The sequence below is a fragment of the Mastigoproctus giganteus genome, chromosome 2 (assembly GCF_048544385.1).
Source record: "Mastigoproctus giganteus isolate SK-2022 chromosome 2, ASM4854438v1, whole genome shotgun sequence".
Lineage (NCBI taxonomy): Eukaryota > Metazoa > Arthropoda > Arachnida > Uropygi > Thelyphonidae > Mastigoproctus > Mastigoproctus giganteus.
Window position 1 is genome coordinate 7,994,620 of NC_143576.1, and position 19,918 is coordinate 8,014,537.

Sequence of the window (19,918 nt, forward strand, 5' to 3'; positions counted from 1 at the left end):
TGTAGTACCACAGAGTTGATACATTGCTCTGGGGTTGCTGTTTCCCATATGTAGTACTTTACATTTGTCAATGTTAAACTTCATTTGCCACCTCTCAGCCCATCTGCTCAACCTTTCCAGATCCTGTTGCAGCAGCATAGCATTAGTAGTCCTTAACAACCCTGCCTACCTTTGTATCGTCTGCAAACTTGGACATTAAGCTTGATATACCATCATCAATATTATTTATAAATACAGAAAACAATAATGGGCCCAACACTGAGCCCTGAGGGACTCCACTAATAACATTAGTCCACGATGAGCAGTGTCCATTGATTACCACTCTCTGTCTTCTCCCCCTCAACCACCCCTTTATCCATAGCAGCAATTTGCCTCCAATGACACACTGCTCCAATTTGTGCAGCAGTCTTCCATGTGCAACAGTATCAAAAGCCTTTCTAAGATCCAAGTATATAATATCAAAGTTATTCCCTGCCACCAGTTCTTTTGTGACTGCATCATAGTATCCAATCAAATTGGTTAGGCAAGACTTCCCCTTAACAAAACCATGCTGTGTCCGAGCTATAACTGAAGCCTTGTCTAGATGATCCCGCAGTGCTTCTTTAACCAGTGCCTCCATTAATTTTCCTGGAACAGAAGTTAAACTCACAGGTCTATAATTACTTGTGTCAGCCTTTGATCCTCCTTTGTGAATTGGGGTCACATTTGCACATCTCCAGTCTGTGGGTACCTCCCCTGAGTCCAAGGAAGCTCTCATAATTATGGCTATGGGTTTGCTTACTTCCTTTGCTGCCTTGTTTAAAATATAATTGGATAGATCCCATCCACCCCAGGTGCCTTTCTTGTGTTTATCTTCAACAACATCGAAAATCTCCTCCTCTACTTCGGGAGTCATAGATCTTGGTCGTCCTCTGTCAGCAGCACGAGGTGTAAAGGTCCCATGTTCACAAAGGCGGTGATGGATACCTTCAAACGTTTTCCTGTCTGAACATCTTCTTTCTGGGAACCTTTCGTGGTAGAAACGATGAGCCACCAGAACGTTTTCCTGTCTGAACATCTCCTTTCTGGGAACCTTTCGTGGTAGAAACGATGAGCCTCCAGAGCATTGCCGTTTTTTTTTTTTTTTTTTTTAGGAGCATTAGCAACTAAGGCCATATTGCTCCGGGATATGCGGTGGTCATTCCCTGACCTTTCCGCATCCTCCGTATTTGGTGGTGAAGCATTGCCGTCCACCAAACCGTACATAAAGTGCATATCCACTTGCTCCTGATTTGAGTACATGGTCAGAATGGAAAACCACCTGATTCTGTCAGTACCTTGTGATGAAGGAAATCACCTGCAGGAGATAAGACATTCCGGTTAATAACTCGGAAACCAAGCATTTCCGGAACTATGTTGATATAAAATATTTTTATTGTCTACATATGAGGAACTCATTCCTGAAGCTATGCCATGTATTTTTGAGACACTGTAATTGGCCAATGTTCTTCACCGACTGTTTTTAGTGTGACACTACAGGGTTAAATGTTATGTTCCTCAATATATTTATTAATGATACTGATGGAGGTATTTCAGTAAAGAATGTCTTGAGACAGGAAGAGAAAGAACTGACCAGAAAAATAACAAAAATTTAACAGGAGGGATAAAATACTAAGAGAATGATGCCTCTCTCACAAAGTTACAGTTTGGAGAGAAGATATGCAGGAGGGAGCTGTCTTTATTGCAGACTGTATGATAGTCTTTAAACAAATCAGAAAGAACATAGTTAAATTTTTCTGGCAGTTGTTTCCTCAGATTTTCAGGAGTCTGCAATAACAGTTATAGATGAGTTTTTAGTATTAGTAACATGATGCAAGAAAGAAAAACGTACAGAGATTAGCTTATACACTAACCAAACATAACCTAACCTTTTACACTGATAACAGAGATGTGTGGGTGCTCACAACACTACTGTCTCAGCTGCCTATGATTCATAAAAATAAGTGTAAAAAGAATACCCTTTGTCCCAATTTATAATTATCAGTCATACTGATTTAGCTGAGTGGTCAGGTGCGAGTGCAGTAGCATGCGCTCTCCTTGAGTGGACTGGGGTTCAAGCCTGTGACTGCTAAATGTGTTTAACTTTTGTATTGATGACTGAAAACTCCACTGACCAGGTGGTCGTGCTGGAGTATAACAAGAACATATATTCATTCCTCTTCCAAAAGAATCACGTAGCAAAGAGACAGTAAGTTATTTTTAGTTTTAACAATAGTGCATCTAAACTCTTTCTATATACAGCATTAAATTTTCATCTTCTGTTTAATGAATATATTCAAGTAATACATTTTAATTGATTTACTTACTCTGTCTGGTTCTTCTACTATAGTGGCTTTTTTACGAGCTGGCCTCTTTTTTGTTTGCAGAGCTGAGATATTTTGTTGTATACCAGCAACTGAAGTAGTACTGTTTGACAATCTCCGTGCAAATATTAAATAAGGTACTTTGGATATTGATCTATGTACACTATCACTATTTTGTAAGATCTTGTTGCTTTGTGTGTATGTTGAAAGTTGATTTGTCCGAAACCAAGATAAAGTCGAATAATGCTGCACTAGGGAGTAAAAAAATAACTTTTATATACTATGAAACATATTAAATTCACCATACAGAGTGGTAAAATATTTATACAGAATTCAAGAAGCACAAATAACTATCAGAATATTTTCCATGCTTTCAGAAACTATCTCTTGGTTAATTACTCATTAACCATTAATGTTAATTACATACCCATTAATCAATGGTAGAAGTGGTTGGGTATTCAGAAATAAATATTAACACTTAAGGTGTAGAGGAAAGAAGCAATGGGGAGAAGAAGAAGCGACTTTTAATGCAGGTTGAAGTGTTCTTATTACTAGTACAAAGAAATGAATACTGTATTCTGTTGATTCCACTGTTAACAATTACTAAAACACTGAAAATAATTACAGTAAAATATTGCTTTAACAAGCTACAAGTGGGTAAGTCTGTTAACTCAGACCATCTATTAAACACAAAATAAATATATACAGTTGCTGAAGTTACTAGAATGTTATGAAAAAGTGCTGCACTATGAAGTAAAAAAAAAAAAAAAAAAAAAAAAAATGTTGGAATACTGTATTTTACTGCACCTAATAGTTTGGTGGAGTCAGAGTAAAAGACAATGAGTAAAGATAACACTGCATTTAATAAGTAAGTTTTGTTATAATTAATTTGTAGCATTGTTTATTGTTTTTAATTTTTTTTTTTTACTGTGTTTCACTGTAAAAAAAAAGTGTTAACCTGCATGAATTCGTTATTAGCAGTAACAAATGATCCAAGAAAGCAAGACTATACAGCATCAGCAAAAAAAAAAAAAATCCTACACACCTCCCATTTCACCTATTTATTACTTTCAAGAGTTTGTCTAGTTCTTCCTAGAATTTATTTAAGCTGTCAACTTCCACAACAAGAGATGAAAGTTTGTTCTAGCAATCAACCACCCACTGGCTAAAGGCAAACTTCAACAGATGTATTCTGCAACCGTCTTTCTACAATTTGAATTTGTGCGCCCGTATGCATGTGGTCTCAGCAAGACGAAGAATCCCATTGGCACTGAGCTTGCTCGATCCATTCAAATCCTCAAACACCTAAATCAGATCGCCTCGCAGGTGTCTAATCTCCAGACACTGCAATTTGTAAAACTTTCTTGGTACTCGCACTTCTTTGTTTCCTCACCAATCTCGTTGCCCTTCTCTGTACTTGTTCCAGAAGCTCCACATACTTCCTAAAATGAGCCCTACAGACCTGTGTGCGATACTCAAGAGGTGGCCTGACCATCCTTACACAATGGGATAATCACCTACTTATCCCTGCTAGCAAAATTCCTGTATATTATTCACAAAACCCCATGAGCTGTCCTGGCAGGCTGTCTGCATTGCTCAGATAAATTCATAACTGATTGTCCAATTACCTTCAGGTGTTTTTCATTTTCCACTACCCAGAGTGTAGTACCACACAGTTGGTACATTACTGTGGGGCACTGCTACCAATATGCAGTACTTTGCATTTATCAGTGTTAAACTTCAGTTGCCATTTCTGAGGCCCATCTGCCTAACTTTTCTAGATTCTGTTGCAGTAGCATACTGCCATTAACTATCCTGCCAACCTCTGTATCATCTGCAAACTTGATCATTAAGCCTGATATGCCTTCATCAGTATCATTGTATAAGATGTATAAGGCCTTGAATGGGTTGAGCACGCTGAATTCTAATGGGATTCTTCCACTTGTTCAGATTACGAACCTAAGGGGACACAAATTCAAATTGAGGAAAGACAGCTGTAGAATAGATGTGCGGAAATTTGCCTTTAGCCAGTGGGTGGTTAATTGTTCGAACAAATTTCCATCTGTCGTGGAAGTTGATAGGTTAAATAAATTTAAGGAGGAACTGGATAAACATTTAGTGGGAATGGTTGTGTGAATTTTTTTTTTTTTTTTTTTTTTGGCTGATGCTACATAAGCTCATACGCTTGCTTTCTTGCATCACATGCCATGATTATTATTACTATTGATAAATATGGAAAACAACAATGGGCCCAACACCAAACCCTGGGGAACTCCACTAATGACATTAGTCCATGAAGAGCAATGTCCATTGATTACCACTCTCTATCTTCTCCCATTCAACTGTTTCTTTATCTATAGCAGCAACTTGCCCTTAATGCCACATGCTCCAATTTGTACATTTATGCTGACATTTCACTGTGCTTCCAGAAATGATTCTGACTTTGTGTCAATCTCATTTACAGAAGCTTAAACTGGTAAATGAATAGTGAAACAAGACAAATATTTTTCATTAAAAAGTCTTTACTGAAATACAAAAACAGTTTGTATTTTAATAATGCAATAATTCATCTGAATATTTATAATGGATCAGCTGGAGTAGCTAGATTAAACTTATTTATCCCCTAAGAGGTCAGATATATTTGCAAGCAATCCCAGACATGATTTAACTTGTACTGGATTATTTGTAAACTATGTGTTGCAATCTATTTTCAGTCAACACTCGTTTTCTGTTCATTTTTTTAGAAAATGGGTTATCCAGTTCACTGCCAGAGAATCAAAAATTTAGTTCTTGGGTTTGTGACTTGCTAAAGCAGCACACCAAAGTTAGTTTTCGTGACACTTTGAGTGGGAATGCACAGTAACTTAAACTGATAGCAAACGGTTATCAGACTGAGCAAACAAGAAGGAATTTTGACAGTAGAAACAAGGAAGTGATTACTCTATATGAAAGATGATTTTAGGAAGGATTTGTTGGAACAGGTGCAGAGAAAAACAACAAGATTAATTAGAATACAAAAAGGATACATTTAGCTATTTTTAGCTAAGTGTATCCTTAGTTTGGTTCTTTAAATTGCAGAATCTGAAAACTAGGTACTTGCAAGGATATGTGATTGAAGGTTTTAAAAGTTAAGTAAAATTGGTGGCATCTTTACCCTTTCTCAGACGATAAATTTGATAAATTTAAAGTTGATCTGTAACCAAGTTACAAAGGAGGTTAGGCAGGCGAAGGCAGATTACGAGAAATGGCAAGGGATGCAAAGAAAAACAGCAAAGAGTTCTTTACTTATGTAAACTCTAGAAGGAAGGGGATGAATCAGATTGGTCCACTTGATATCGATGGTTCAACTGTTGATGATCCTGCTCAAGCAGCTAACAAACTAAATGAATATTTTGCATTGACATTCACACATGAGGAGTTATTCAGCGAGGGGAATGCCAGGGGTGTATTCAACTCTGGCAGTAATCGAGATAATCTTGTAATAACTGAGAGTAAAGTTGAGGAGAAATTGTTGAAGATAAACACAAGAAAGGCACCTGGGGTGGATGGGATTTATCCAGTTATATTAAAGGAGGTAGCAAAGGAAGTAAGCAAACCCTTAGCCATAATTATGAGAGCTTCCTTGGACTCAGGGGAAGTACCCACAGAGTGGAGAAGTGCAAATGTAACCCCAATTCACAAAGGAGGATCAAAGGCTGACACAAGTAATTATAGACCTGTGAGTTTAACTTCTGTTCCAGGAAAATTAATGGAGGCACTGGTTAATGAAGCACTACAGGATCATCTAGACAAGACTTCAGTTATAGCTTGGACACAGTATGGTTTTGTTAAGGGGAAGTCTTGCCTGACCAATTTGATTGGATACTATGATGCAGTCACAAAAGAACTGGATGCAGGGAATAACTTTGATATTATATACTTGGATCTTAGAAAGGCTTTTGATACTGTTGCACATGGAAGACTGCTGCACAAATTGGAGCAGTGTGGCATTGGAGGTAAACTGCTGCTATGGATAAAGGGGTGGTTGAGGAGGATAAGACAGAGAGTGGTAATCAATGGACACTGCTCATCGTGGACTAATGTTATTAGTGGAGTCCCTCAGGGCTCAGTGTTGGGCCCATTATTGTTTTCTGTATTTATAAATAATATTGATGATGGTATATCAAGCTTAATGTCCAAGTTTGCAGACGATACAAAGGTTGGCAGGGTTGTTAAGGACTACTAATGCTATGCTGCTGCAACAGGATCTGGAAAGGTTGAGCAGATGGGCTGAGAGGTGGCAAATAAAGTTTAACATTGACAAATGTAAAGTACTACATATGGGAAACAGCAACCCCAGGGCAACGTATCAACTCTGTTGTACTACACTGACAGTGGTAGAGAATGAAAAGGACCTGGGGGTTATTGTGCAGGCAGATATGAAGTTCTTTGAGCAGTGCAGCGGGCTGCACTGCTCAAAGAACTTCATATCTGCTATGGTAGCTCATGGTGTCTTATCAATGATATACAGGAATTTTTCTAGCAGGGATAAGGAGGTGATTATTCCCTTGTATAAGGCAATGGTCAGGCCACACCTTGAGTACTGTATACAGGTCTGGAGGCCTCATTTCAAGAAGGATGTAGAGCTGCTGGAACGAGTACAGAGAAGGACAACAAGATTAGTGAATGGAACAAAGGGTTGCTCTTATGAAGAAAGGCATAAGTTTTGCAAATTACAGTGTCTGGAGACTAGGCACCGGAGAGGTATTCTGATAGAGGTGTATAAAGCCTTGAATGGTTTAAGCATGCTCAATGCTGATGGGATCCTGCCTCTTGCTCAGAATAATCACCTGAGAGGGCATAAATTCAAATTGAGGAAAGACAGATGTAGGATAGATGTGCGGAAATTTGCCTTTAGCCAGCGGGTAGTTGGTTGGTGGAACAGATTTCCATCCCTTGTTGTGGAAGTGGATAGCCTAAAGAAATTTAAGTCTCAGCTGGACAGGTATTTCAAACGAATGGAGGGGTGAAGTGGAAGTGGTTTTTTTTTTTTTTTTTTTTTTTTTGGCTGATGCTGCATAAGCTTGCTTTCTTGCATCATATCCCTCTACTAATGCTAGTGCTAACTATCCTAAGGGCACTATGCTGGATGGTGTTCAGACGTAATAGAGAACTTTTCCTAGCGGAGTTGTAGACAGGTGCTCCATAATCCAAGCGCGATCTTATTAAAGCTCTATAGAGATGTAGGAGAGCGCTTCTGTCAGCACCCCAGGACATCGCAGAGACAGCTCTTAGGATATTCAGTTTTTTAAGACAAGTATTTTGGAGGTACGCCATATGGGAAGCAATATTAAGTTTATTATCTAAATGTAACCCCAACAGACGGAAATTGTTAGTGACAGGAATCAGGCTGTTTTTTAAAAATATTTCTGGATCTGGATGTAGTTTCCATTTTTTACAGAAACGAATAGCAGTAGACTTCTTTTCTGCTAGGGAATAACCATTCCGCAATGCCCATAATTCTATTCTAGCTATAGCAATTTGAAGTTGTCTTTCGATGGTGTTCATAGTCTGGGATTGAGTAGAGATAATGAGGTCATCGGCAAACATGTACGATTGTACTGTATTTGGTACATCCCCTGTCATGTTGGTGATTCTTATTGCAAATAATGTTGGACTGAGAATGGAACCCTGTGGTATACCTTCCTCTTGTTCAAATGATTTGGATAAAATATTCATGTATCTGACCTGAAAAGTTCTATGGCATAGGAAGCTTTGTATAAATTGGGGTAGATGACCTCTCAAGCCGAAAGAATGAAGATCTTGAAGAACACCATATCGCCAGGTGGTATTGAAGGCTTTCTCAATATCTAGATTAATCATGACCAGATGCTGTCCCCTTATGAAGGCATTAAGTATATTTGCCTCTGCTTTTATCATTACGTCTAAGGTGGAATGGTTTTTTCGAAACCCGTACTGATTACTATTTAGCAAGTTGCTAGTTTCCAGGAACCACATTAACCGCATGTGAACCATTTTTTCCAGGACTTTACCTAAACAATTGGTCAGTGAAACTGGCCTATAGTTATGTGGAAAGGTACAATCTTTTCCGGGTTTTGGGAAGGCTAGAACTATTGAGTGACACCAGGAGAATGGGTAAGCATTTTCTAAGAATATAATCGATTGTAATAGTTTAACAATGATCTTTTTGCTCTGTTGTTCAGTTGTTTTAACATTATATAGTAGATCCCATCTGGACCAGCAAAGCTATTTGGTGTTTTATTGAGCACTCCAAAAAATTCTGTTAATGTGAATGGCTGGTTATATGGATGTGAAACTCCCGTGGAAAAATTAATCTTATGCTGCTTTGCAGTTTTTTTAATTCGCTGAAAGGTTGGTTTGTAGGAGGCTATTGCAGATATACTGGCGAATGATTCCGCTAAGGCATCTGCTATTTCTCCCGGGGATGACAACTCTTTCCCTTCCCAGTTTAGTATTGTAGCTGGGGACTGAACGTATTTGCCATTAAGCGTTTGTATTTTCCTCCAGATAATTCTGCTGTCTGTATCGTTGTTTATGCTCAAGGAAAAGCTAATCCAGGCATCTTTCTTTGCTTTTCGTCTTATTTGGCGGAACTTGGCTTTCAGTCTTTTGAAGTTAATTAGATTGGTAGTTGTGGGAAATTTACGAAATAAATTCCAAGCTCTATTTTTGTACTGTTTGGCGTGTGTGCAATCTTGATTTCACCAGTAATTACTATGTTTCCGTTTCCCTGGGAAAGATTTTGGTATTGCAGAGGTAGCAGCTTGTAATATTTGATCAGTTACATGTTCTGTGACATTGTCTATGGTTTGGGTTGGATTATTTTATGTCTAACTGCACATGAGATGCATATTCATACCAGTGTGCCCTACGAAATTTCCAAGTGGAGTGACGTAGTGAAGGAGAGTTTACCCGTGTTTGCAGCTTGCAGAGAATCGGACGGTGATCACTGTTTAGTGGATTTTCAAGAACAGACTACTCCATAATACTATATACAGAGGGAGAACAGATTGACAGGTCTATTGCACTCATGGATCCTATCGAAAAATGAATATAGGTGGGTTCACCAGTGTTCAGAAGGGTAAGTTGATAAGAGTCCAGAAGGGATTCTATTAACTTGCCTCTCTTGTCAATTGTTGGAGATCCCCACATCGGATGATGAGCATTAAAGTCTCCAAGTAAGCAGAAAGGAGACGGTAGCTGTTCTATTAGATTTTATAGGTCATCTGAAGAAAATGAGAAATTAGGAGGAATATATATAGATGCTATTGTAAGAGTGATGCCAATTTCAATGCACACTGTCACTACTTCAAAAGGAGTCTGAAGAGCAATATGTTTGGATGGTACATTGTTTCTTATAAGAACTGCCACTCTTCCACGGGCTGGCGAGTCGATATTTCTATCTCTTCTAAAGATAGAGTAATCTTTTATAGTAGGACACACTTGTGAATTTAAATAAGTTTCCTGTAGGGATATGCCTGCTAGATCATAACGGTGGATGAGATCACATATATCATATTTTATACTGCAAAACCCTCTACAATTCCATTGAAGAATTCTTTCCATTAAGCAGTTTTGTTGGTTGTTTTTGTTTCTGACTGCTCTTTAGTTGTGACTTGTTTGCATCGATCCGATTTTCCTTTGTCTTTCTTTGGACTGATGAGATAACGTAACACGTCCCATCTCATCAGTAGCATGAAGTTCTAATATGGCATCTTCTGAGTCATTGTACTGGTCAATATCTGGTTGAAACCACCAAATTCTGGTTGAATTTGGTGGTTTCAGTACCATGGTTTCTGTCACTTTTTGTTTTGCTGTTGGGTTTACATTAGCTGGAATGGTAATTGGGGTATTTACAGGCTTGTTTAGTTTTTTGTTGCGAAGGACACTGTTTGGGGGCATTGGGCACGGAGCGTGCCCAATTAGCGATGGACATATTTGGGGACGGATATGTACGTTTTGGATCTGTTTTTAGTATTTGCCTTCTCGCCTCTGAATATGTCACTTTATTCTCAACTTTATATTTCTGGATTTTTTTTCCTTGCTTCCAAAGTTCGCAACTTTTGGAAAAAGCTGGGTGATCACCCTTACAGTTTGGGCAAACGAAAGTCGTAGCAGTGCATTCAGTTTGATTGTGCTCTGATCCACAAATTGGACATACTGACTCACCTCGACATGCAGTTTGGGAGTGTCTGCATTTTTGGCACTTGTAGCACCTGACTGAGTTTGGGATGTAAGGACGGACACAGCAATGGAGATAGCCTGCTTTAACAGATGATGGCAGGATGGGAGAGCTGAAAGTGAGAATTATGCTCCTAGTGGGAACAAGAACACCATCTTTCCGAGTCATAATTCTCCTTGCTTGTATGACTTTATGTTTACGTAGCTGTTGAACTACTCCTCCTCTGATACAGTTAATAAGTCCCATTCTGCGATTACTCCCTTCGAGGAGTTTAGGGTGGCATGGGGAGTAACTTTTATTGGTTGTCTGCCAAAAGTAGTCATGTTTAATAATTTTTTGGAATGCTGGGATTTCATGGTCTCTACCAGAAGATCCCCAGACTGGAGCTGCTTTATTGTTTTTGGTGAACCTGCAGCAGACTCGGCGCCTCTGTAGCCAGGTGGGCAGGAGCAGCAGTGCGTAGCACACACTTCTTGATTAGACTGGGGTTCGAGCCCGTGACCACCAAATACGGAGGATGCGGAAAGGTCAGGGATATGGCCACCGCATATCCCCGGAGCAATATGGCCTTAGTTGCTAATGCTCCTAAAAACCAAAATAACAACAACAGCAGCAGCAGCAGCAGCAGACTCGATGCATTTTTGGACAAGGAATGGGGATAGTTTACTCAGAGGCAGCTCTGATAGAGAGTGGAGTATGAGGAATGCTGGTATTTCCTCTTGTGGGGTTGTCAACCTCTTTGGTTGAGAATAGTCATTTTCGGTGTCATTTTCTTGTCTTGAACTCGATGGCTCTAAAGGTGGAAATGAACCGTTTTCCATCTTTGCTCCTTTCAGCCCCGGGAGAGTGGATTTCTTCTCCCAGATTTTACTGTAATTCTCAATTTAACTAAATTACCACACATCTACAATATGCTACTATTGTGCAAAATAGCAGAAAATGATGTTGCAATAATTAATTAAACAAAATGAACAAATAAACCATAAAACTTGTTTCACTGCTTTTTTAATGTCATTACTTTGTTAGAGCACACAATAAGAAGCAAACATTTTATAAAATAATAATTAATGGAATGGGAAAGTAAGGTCAGGGGATTATCAGTTGCCATTCAAAAACAATATTAGCAACTCGCTGATAATTATAATTAGTGATGGAGAATTCAGAAGTTTTCATTCGGATTTTTCTTACTTGAAATAATAAGCTGACACAATATACATTATAAAGGACTCAAAGCAACCATGTGACTTCTAGAGGAGCTGATGGTTAAACAGTAAACAAATAAAACATGCACAAGTAATTTTGTTCCGAGATTATTATAGTGACTGTGAATATTAGGCCTGAATATGAGAACATTTTTATGCAACCAGCAATTATCAACTTCCACTCCTCCATACATGCTGGATAACTGTGTTTTAACATTACCATTAGCATTAGTAGAGGCAAATGATGCAAGAAAGCAAGCTTATACAGCATCAGCCAAAAAAAAAAAAAAAAAAACAATTCCCATTTCATCCATCCATTGGCTATAGATGTTTGTCTAGTTCTGCTTTGAATTTATTTAAGCTGTCAACTTCTACAATGACAGATTGTTTGTTCCAGCAATTAACCACTAGCTGGCTAAAGTCAAATTTCTGCACATCAATTCTAGAACTGTCTTTCCTCAATTTGAATTTATGTCCCCTCAGGTGAATAACCTGGGCAAGAGAGATAATCCCATCAGCTTGCTCAAACCATTCAAGGGCTTATACAACTCAATCAGATCACCTCGCATGTCTCTAGTCTCCAGACATTGTAATTTGCAAAACTTAAGCATTTCTTTGTAAGAGCAACACTTTGTTCCATTCACTAATCTTGTTGCCATTCTCTGTAGTCATTCCAGCAGCTCTATATCCTTTCTAAAATGCGGCCTCCAGACAGTAGTGAAGGTGTGGCCTGACCATTGCCTTGTACAAGGGGATAATCACCTCCTTATCCCTGCTAGAAAAATTCATGTATATCATTGACAAGACAACATCAGCTACCCTTGCAGACCAACTGCACTGCTGGCATACTGCATATCCTGGCTGCACAATTTCCCCAAGGTCCCTTTCATTCTCTACCATCCTAAGTGTATTAACACAAAGTTGATAAGTTACTCTGGGGTTACTGCCACCCATATGCAGTACTTTACATTTGTCAATGTTAAACTTTAGTTGCCACCTCTTAGCTCATCTGCTCAACTTTTCTTGATACTGTTGCAGTAGTGTACTGTCATTAGTGTCATTAACAACCTTGCCAACCTTTGTATCATCGACAAACTTAGACATTAAGCCTGATATACCTTCATCAGTATCATAACATAATAAATACAGAAAATAACAATGGACCCACCACTGAATGCTGGGGGAGTCCACTAATAACATTAGTCCACAAAGAGCAGTGTCCATTGATTACCACTTCTGTCTTCTCCCACTCAACCATACCTTTATCCATAGAAGCAATTTGCCCCAATGCCACACTGCTCCAATTTGTGCAGCAGTCTTTCATGTGCAAAAGTATCAAAATCCTTCCTAAGATCGAACTATATGATATAAAAATTATTCTTTGCACCCAGTTCCTTTGTGACCACATCGTAATATCCAACAAAATTGATCAGACAAGACTTCCCCTTAACAAATCCATGCTGAGTCCGAACTATAACTGAAGTCTTGTCTAGATGATCCGGCAGCGCTTCTTTAACCAGTGCCTCCATTATTTTCCCTGAAACAGAAGTTAAACTAACAGGTCTGTAATTACCGGTGTCATCCTTTCATCCTCCTTTGTGAATTGAGGTAACATTTGCATATCTCTAGTCCATGGGTACCCCCCCCGCCGAGTCCAACGAAGCTCTCATAATTATGACTAACGGATTGCTTACTTTCTTTGCTGCCTCCTTCAGTATAACTGGATAGATCCCATCCACCCAAGGTGCCTTTCTTATGTTTATCTTTAACAATTTCTCCTCCACTTTTGTTGCTCCCAATTATTACAAATTCATTTAGCACACTGCCCCAATTTAATACACCTCAGGCATTCCTCTCCCTGAATAACTCCTCATGTGTAAATGTAGACACAAAATACTCATTCCGTTTGTTGGCAACCTGAGCAGGATCATCAACAGTTGAACCATCAATAGAGTTTACATAAGTAAAAAATTCTTTGCTGTTTTTCTTTGCATCTTTTGCCTGCATAACATCCTTTGTGACTTGATTACAGACCAGGTTATATCTATCATAGGCTTCTGTGTCACCTGCTAATTTATATGCATCCCATGCATTTTTATTTTCTGCCACATGTCTTATTCATTCATCTGCCATCCATTAGGCCTAAATCTTGAATAATATTTCTTAGTTGGTATGAAAAGCCTAGTAGTTTTAAAGATTAATTCTTTGAATGCTTCCCATTTATAATTTGCTGTTGGTAACATCATTAGTTGGTCTCACTTTGTACAATTTAAAACTGTATGAGACCACAGTAGTCACATTTACGAAAGCAAAAACCCTTTCCTTTACTCCTGATGATAGTTACCTCTTTGAGTAAATCCCAGATCAGCACACTGTGATCACTGGTTCCTTTACCTGCTGATTCTTAATGCATGAAGAATCACCACTGATAATCAGATAAAAAGTATTACTCCCTCTGGTTGCCTCCCGAACCTGCTGCTGTAGAAAACAAATCATACAATAAATCCATAAAAGCCTTGCTAGTGTGTGAGTGACCAACCTACAAGTTCCAGTCAATATCTGGGAAATTAAAATCCCCCATTATAAGACAATCTGATTTACTGGCCCACTATTTCTCTGTACAGTTGTTCATTATATTCGTCAGAGTCATTAGGCTTATAACACACTCCTACTCTCAATTTTGCTTTCCCAGTGCAGTGTTGAGTCAGTTTGGTGTGACTCATGCCAAACTGACATCAGTTTGGGTCACACCAAACTGACTGACTCAACTGCACTGTCCACCAATGTCAAATGGTTGTACTTCCTTAGATTTTGTGTGTTTCTTAACTAATAGCATAACCCCTCCTCCCTTCCTATCTTGTCTATGCTTTCTGTACATATTTTACTCCCAAAATTCCAATTCTGTATTCCTTATATCTGTTTGATACCATGTCTCTGATAACATAACAATATCTGCCTTCGATGTTCTGACCAACACCTCAAATTTATTTACTAAACTCCTATAACTATACTATACTATTGTTCAATAGGAATTACTGTTAATTGCTCAGAGAAGAATTCTTCTTCATCATCAGCAATTTTCAATCGGTTGCAGGATAAAGGTTGGCAACTCTCTGCCAACTTTTCAGTTCCTTCTGTTTTTGCAATGGCCATCCATTTACTACCCACGAAGGCATGTATCTGATCTGTCCATCTGTGTTCTTGTCTTCTAGATTTACTTTTAGTTTCTCTTGGGTACTATTCTATTATTTTCTTAGTCCATTCCTAGTCAGAGAAGTTAGCGCATTTAAATTTTTTTTCTGTTTACGGGTACAACAATAAAGAAAACTTAACCATCAACTTGAGTTATTAATTAACAATCTTCAATTATAAAGAATAATAAATTTACAACATTTTTGTACAATACTGATTTCTGAATAAATTATTTTCTTTAATTTTAATAGTTTTATATATTATTTGTAGAACTTTTATGATTTTTTCAATTTACCTTGATTAAGACTTATTGTAGCATATTTATCAGAAGGACAAAAAATAAATAATCTTCTCATAGAAGCTGAAGTTTCAAAGGATGTAGAAATAAATCTGTGAATAACACAACTTATACTATTTCTTTTTGCCATCTTCAGCTGCAGTTACCAACTATGCCACTGTACCTAAAAGATAACTTTCAATTAACAGAGAATAAATGAGTTAAATAATGAAGAAAACGTTACATTTAATAGAATGAAGAAGAGATCATTGTAATGTTTTTGAACAAACAATTTGAACTTCTTAAGTAATAAAAAGTGTTCATAAAGGGTGGAACTTAATTTTTTGTAAATAATTATGACCAAAAAAATCTTAACTTTTAGGCAGAATGATATCTTAAATGGGTTTCATGGTATATTCATAAAACTGAGAAACATCAATATTTACCATCCACATTTCAATAAATATAATTATACAGTAAACTCTTTACAATCTGGCACCACTGGAGATTAAGAGGTAACAGATTATAAAATTTTCTGTATTTCAGAGTGATACACCTAACTGACTGGGCAGTTTACAAGAAGCATATTTCAATATTAAGCACTAACAACCAAACTTAATTACATCTGTAAACTTATAATCACTAAAAGACTGTACCTTTTGATTAAAATGTAAAAAAACAGTTCAATTTGAAGGACAATAAGAAAATTGGGTCAATGGGCTGAGAAATGGCAGTTGAAGTTTAACATTGACAAATGCAAGGTACTACCAATATGTGTAGCAGTAATCCCAGAGTAACTTATCAACTGTGTGGTACTACACTCAGGGCAATGTAAAATGAAAAAGACCTGGGGGTAACTGTGCATAAGGTATGTTCATGTCAGACGGCACCTGGGATTTCTCCCATCTCCACGTGTGTTCACTGTATTGAGGACAGTACACTGTCAAGCCAGAGACTTGAAAGTGTGTGGGCCATGTCTGTGCAGTGTGATGTGTTGTGCCCATTGTTTGTCTGGCTTATTGGCCTCCAGGCCCCTAGTGGGGACCGACGTTGTCCATAACTCGCCATGTGGAGGCTAGCCAAGTGTGTCCAGTATCACAACAAGTTGCTCTGGCAGGTCCTGCCCCCTTGTTTCCCAGGATTTCAGTGGCTAGGACCAAAAAAAAAAAAATTACACGTTTGACATTAATGCTTTATGGGATTGCTGTTAGGAAATCGCTGGTTGGGGTTGAACGCTAGACAGATGTGTTAAAAGGCCTAACAAGTCATGCAAAATTGTCATGTTTTACGCTAGATAAAAGATATAGTGTTAGTTGTCTTAGAGATTTACACAAAACCGGTAGAATTCAGACTTTGATTAGAATTTGGCGGCATTGTTAAGGGGTATACTCGGTTAGCTTAGCGAGAGAGGGGGGAAAACAGATAGAAGAAAAGGGACAATAGAATAGGCATCACCAAAGAGGTCAGTGGAGACGAGTTCCACCAGGCGAAGTATGGGAGGGAGACAGAGACCTGTCTCCTTCCTCCCCCTGCCTTGGGATGGGGTTTTAAAGGGAACCGGGTTAGAGTACCCAGTTCAGATTGCCAATGGTGTGTCGGCAGCAAAGTCACAGTATGTCTTTGTCGGTGTTGGTTGTCATGTCCATGCAGTGTCGAATCCGGTAAGAAGGTCAAGCTGCCCACCCCACTCTGGGGGTGGATATGTCAGCTGGCAGCAGGAGAAGGGGTGGGAGAGACACTTTTACTTCATTCATAATCTGCATTCTCACTCTACTTGCATTCTTTTTTTTTTCTCAAAAGTTTTATATATATATATTTTTTTTTTTTTTTCAGTCATACTCATTCATCTTTTTCTCACACACCAGGGGGAATGCAATAATGTGTAATGTAAATTTAAATACTAATTAAAACTAGGGTTAGTGTGTACTTAACTGTAGCATTTATGGCTTGTGTTTTTTTCTCACACACTTACACTTTCATTCATTCTTCTAGCTCTCATTTCATTTATTCGACTCTTGCTTTCTGCACTGCACTCTCTGGGCACCTCAACTTACTGTTATTCTTCAGTTGTGGTGCAGGCCTAGCCGCAAGTTTTTTTGTTTTTTTTTGCAGGCCAGGGGAGAATGCAGTGATGTTTATGTGGTTAGTAAATATTTGTTAGTATATATAAAGTAGTGTAAGTTTTTTTAACTTTGTATTCTTTCAGCCAATTACATTTGCTCTTCCACTCATTCCCATTCACTCTCTCTTTCCCTCATGCTAGGTCACTCTTTCTTTCACCAAAACTGCCATTTATTACCTTTTACCATAATTCCTAGTTCACTCAGTGTCTTTCATTCTCATTCATTCATTCTTCTTTTATTCTACATTGCATCCCCTTGGTACCAGCTTACTGATATTTTTCAGCTAATCTGCTTCCCTGGCTGCCTGTACATCTCCCTCCCCTACATGGCTACTTATTTGATGTGGGGTCCTAGGTTGCTACACATGGCAGGGTAGTCCTGAGAAGTTTTGTCATGTCAATTTTCTGTCAGGGCACAGAATACTGCTATCCTGACAGTTTTTAAGTCATCACCATGGACTTTTTACCACCATGGGCTTGGTGGGAAACTTGGGCAATTTTAACTATTGATTATTGTTTAATTGCTGGGAGACTGAATTGCCATTCTTTGGATTGTTCTGTGCATTTCGAATACTTTCTGTGTGAAAGATGTAAAGGCTTTATAATTTTCCTCTTCTATGATGAACAGGTGTTCTTCTCCCCTGGGAAGGGGCCAATCTGTGCTATTAGCTCTGTTCTGTGGATGTTATAGAATGTGTGCAGAGTCTTCACTCTCGCCACAGGTGCAATTTGGGTCATCCAGTCAATCCTAAGGAGGTTAGTTTCGCCTTTAGGGGGCCGTGACCTGTCGATATAAAGGTGGTAAACAGTCCAGGGGCATACCACTTAGGTGGCTTTGGGCTAACCATTGACACCTGTGGCAGAAACCGTTTGGTAACCAGACTTCTGGTTTCCTGCTCCCACTTTGTTTGCCCTAGCTCATGGAGCTTTGTGGCTATTCTTTTTTTTTTTTTTCATCATTGAAGGTGTTGGTTGTATCAAGGGCTATCCCCAGAAATTCTGTGGGTATGCCCTTTTTAAACCTATAATATAAGCCTCTTTTGGCTACTTCCAGGTAAAGTGGGAGAGCTCCGGCCAGCAACTGTAGCGCAGGTGTGCTTACTGTACGACATGCTCTGGTAATAGCGAGTAGTATTGTCCTTTGTATTGATTCTAAGGCCGAGCGGGTGAACCACGCAGCAGCTCCAAAGGTGATAACAGATAGGAACACTGCACGGTATATGATTGCCAGGGTCTTTCTTTTGCGTCCCCAGTCTGCTCGACTGATCCTGGCAATCATACCTGCATAATTTCTCACTTTTTTTGCCAAGTAGATCAAATGGGAGTAAAAAGTTAATTTTGAATCAAAGACAACTCCAAGATATTTTAGTTCTGTTACCATTTTTATAATGGTTGTGTTAATTTTGATTTGTGGACGTCTTCTTATGTCCAAATCGCCTTTTAGAAGTATTTGTTTGGTTTTTCAGGTGATATTTTGAGCATGTGCATTTGTGCCAACTCCTGCAGCTGCAAGAGGGCAGCATTTGATCTTTGCTCTACAACCACTCGTGTGTTACCTTTTACAAGGAAACTCATGTCATCTGCAAAAGCCAGGCTTTCCACGGGGCCCAGATCCAAGGCCAAAAATTCGTCTAGAATAATGTTCCAGAAGAAAGGACCAAGGATCGAACCCTGCGGGCAGCCTTTATTCACAGGGCATGTCAATTCCTGGAACCTGGTGCGTATTGAGACACTTCTGTCTGTAAGGTAGCTGTTTATTACCTTATAGAGGTTTTCTGGGGCATTTGCCTGGCAGAGTCTCCTAAGGACACTAGGCCACCAGAGTGAGTCAAATGCCCCAGCAAAATCAATGGAGATTGCAAGCATATATTTCTCCTGTGTTTTTAACTGTTGTCAGTAGGTGGTGCATGGCATCCTCTGTAGAGTTGCCCTGCTTAAAACCATACTGATTGTTGGAATGTAAACCTGCTTCTGTCTAATATTGGGCTAATCTGCTATATATTAGTCTTTCATATATTTTCCCCAGTACAGGGAGTAGGGCTATTGGTCTATATGATTTGGGATCAGTAGGGAGTTTTTCAGGGTTTTTGAGAATTAATCTTAACACTTCTTTTTTCCATATTTTTGGGAATATACCTTCTGTCATACAGTTATTATATAGTGCTATTAATTTGTCTAGTGCTATTTCTGCTAATTTTTTAATAAATCTCAACCTCTAAGAGATCAAAACCTGGGCATTTATTGTTTTTGTGGGGTAATTGTGCAGTCAGATATGAAATTCTCTTGGTGCGCAGCAGCCCTCCTAGAAAAGCTCATAGGATTTTGTTAATGATATACAGAAACTTTGCTAGCAGGAATAAGGTGATTATCTCTTTGTGCAAGGTCATATTTAGGCCACATTTTGAGTATTATATACAGGTCTGGAGGCCTCACTTTAGGAAGGTTAGAGAACTGCTGTAACGGCCGTAGAGAAGGGCACCCAGATTCGCGAAGGGAATAAAAGTGTGCTCTTACCTAGAAAGGCTTTGGTTCTGCAAATTGCAGTGTCTGGAAACTAGGTACCCATAGGGTGATCTGATT

The 19,918-nt window shown here is 38.8% G+C and overlaps 1 protein-coding gene across 1 annotated transcript in view; it reads right to left on the minus strand.

Annotated features, from left to right (window-relative positions):
• The window catches only part of LOC150089149 (required for meiotic nuclear division protein 1 homolog), a 132,102-nt gene extending 116,712 nt beyond the window's left edge, over nt 1-15,390 (minus strand). Inside the window, exons 1-2 of the mRNA XM_090390352.1 lie at nt 15,235-15,390; nt 2,346-2,593 (exon numbers count right to left, since the gene is read on the minus strand). Of these exons, the coding sequence (XP_090246478.1) occupies nt 2,346-2,593; nt 15,235-15,367 (381 nt within the window). The 5' untranslated portion in view covers nt 15,368-15,390. The remainder of the gene's footprint in view (nt 1-2,345; nt 2,594-15,234) is intronic.
• Between the last annotated feature and the right edge of the window lie 4,528 nt (nt 15,391-19,918).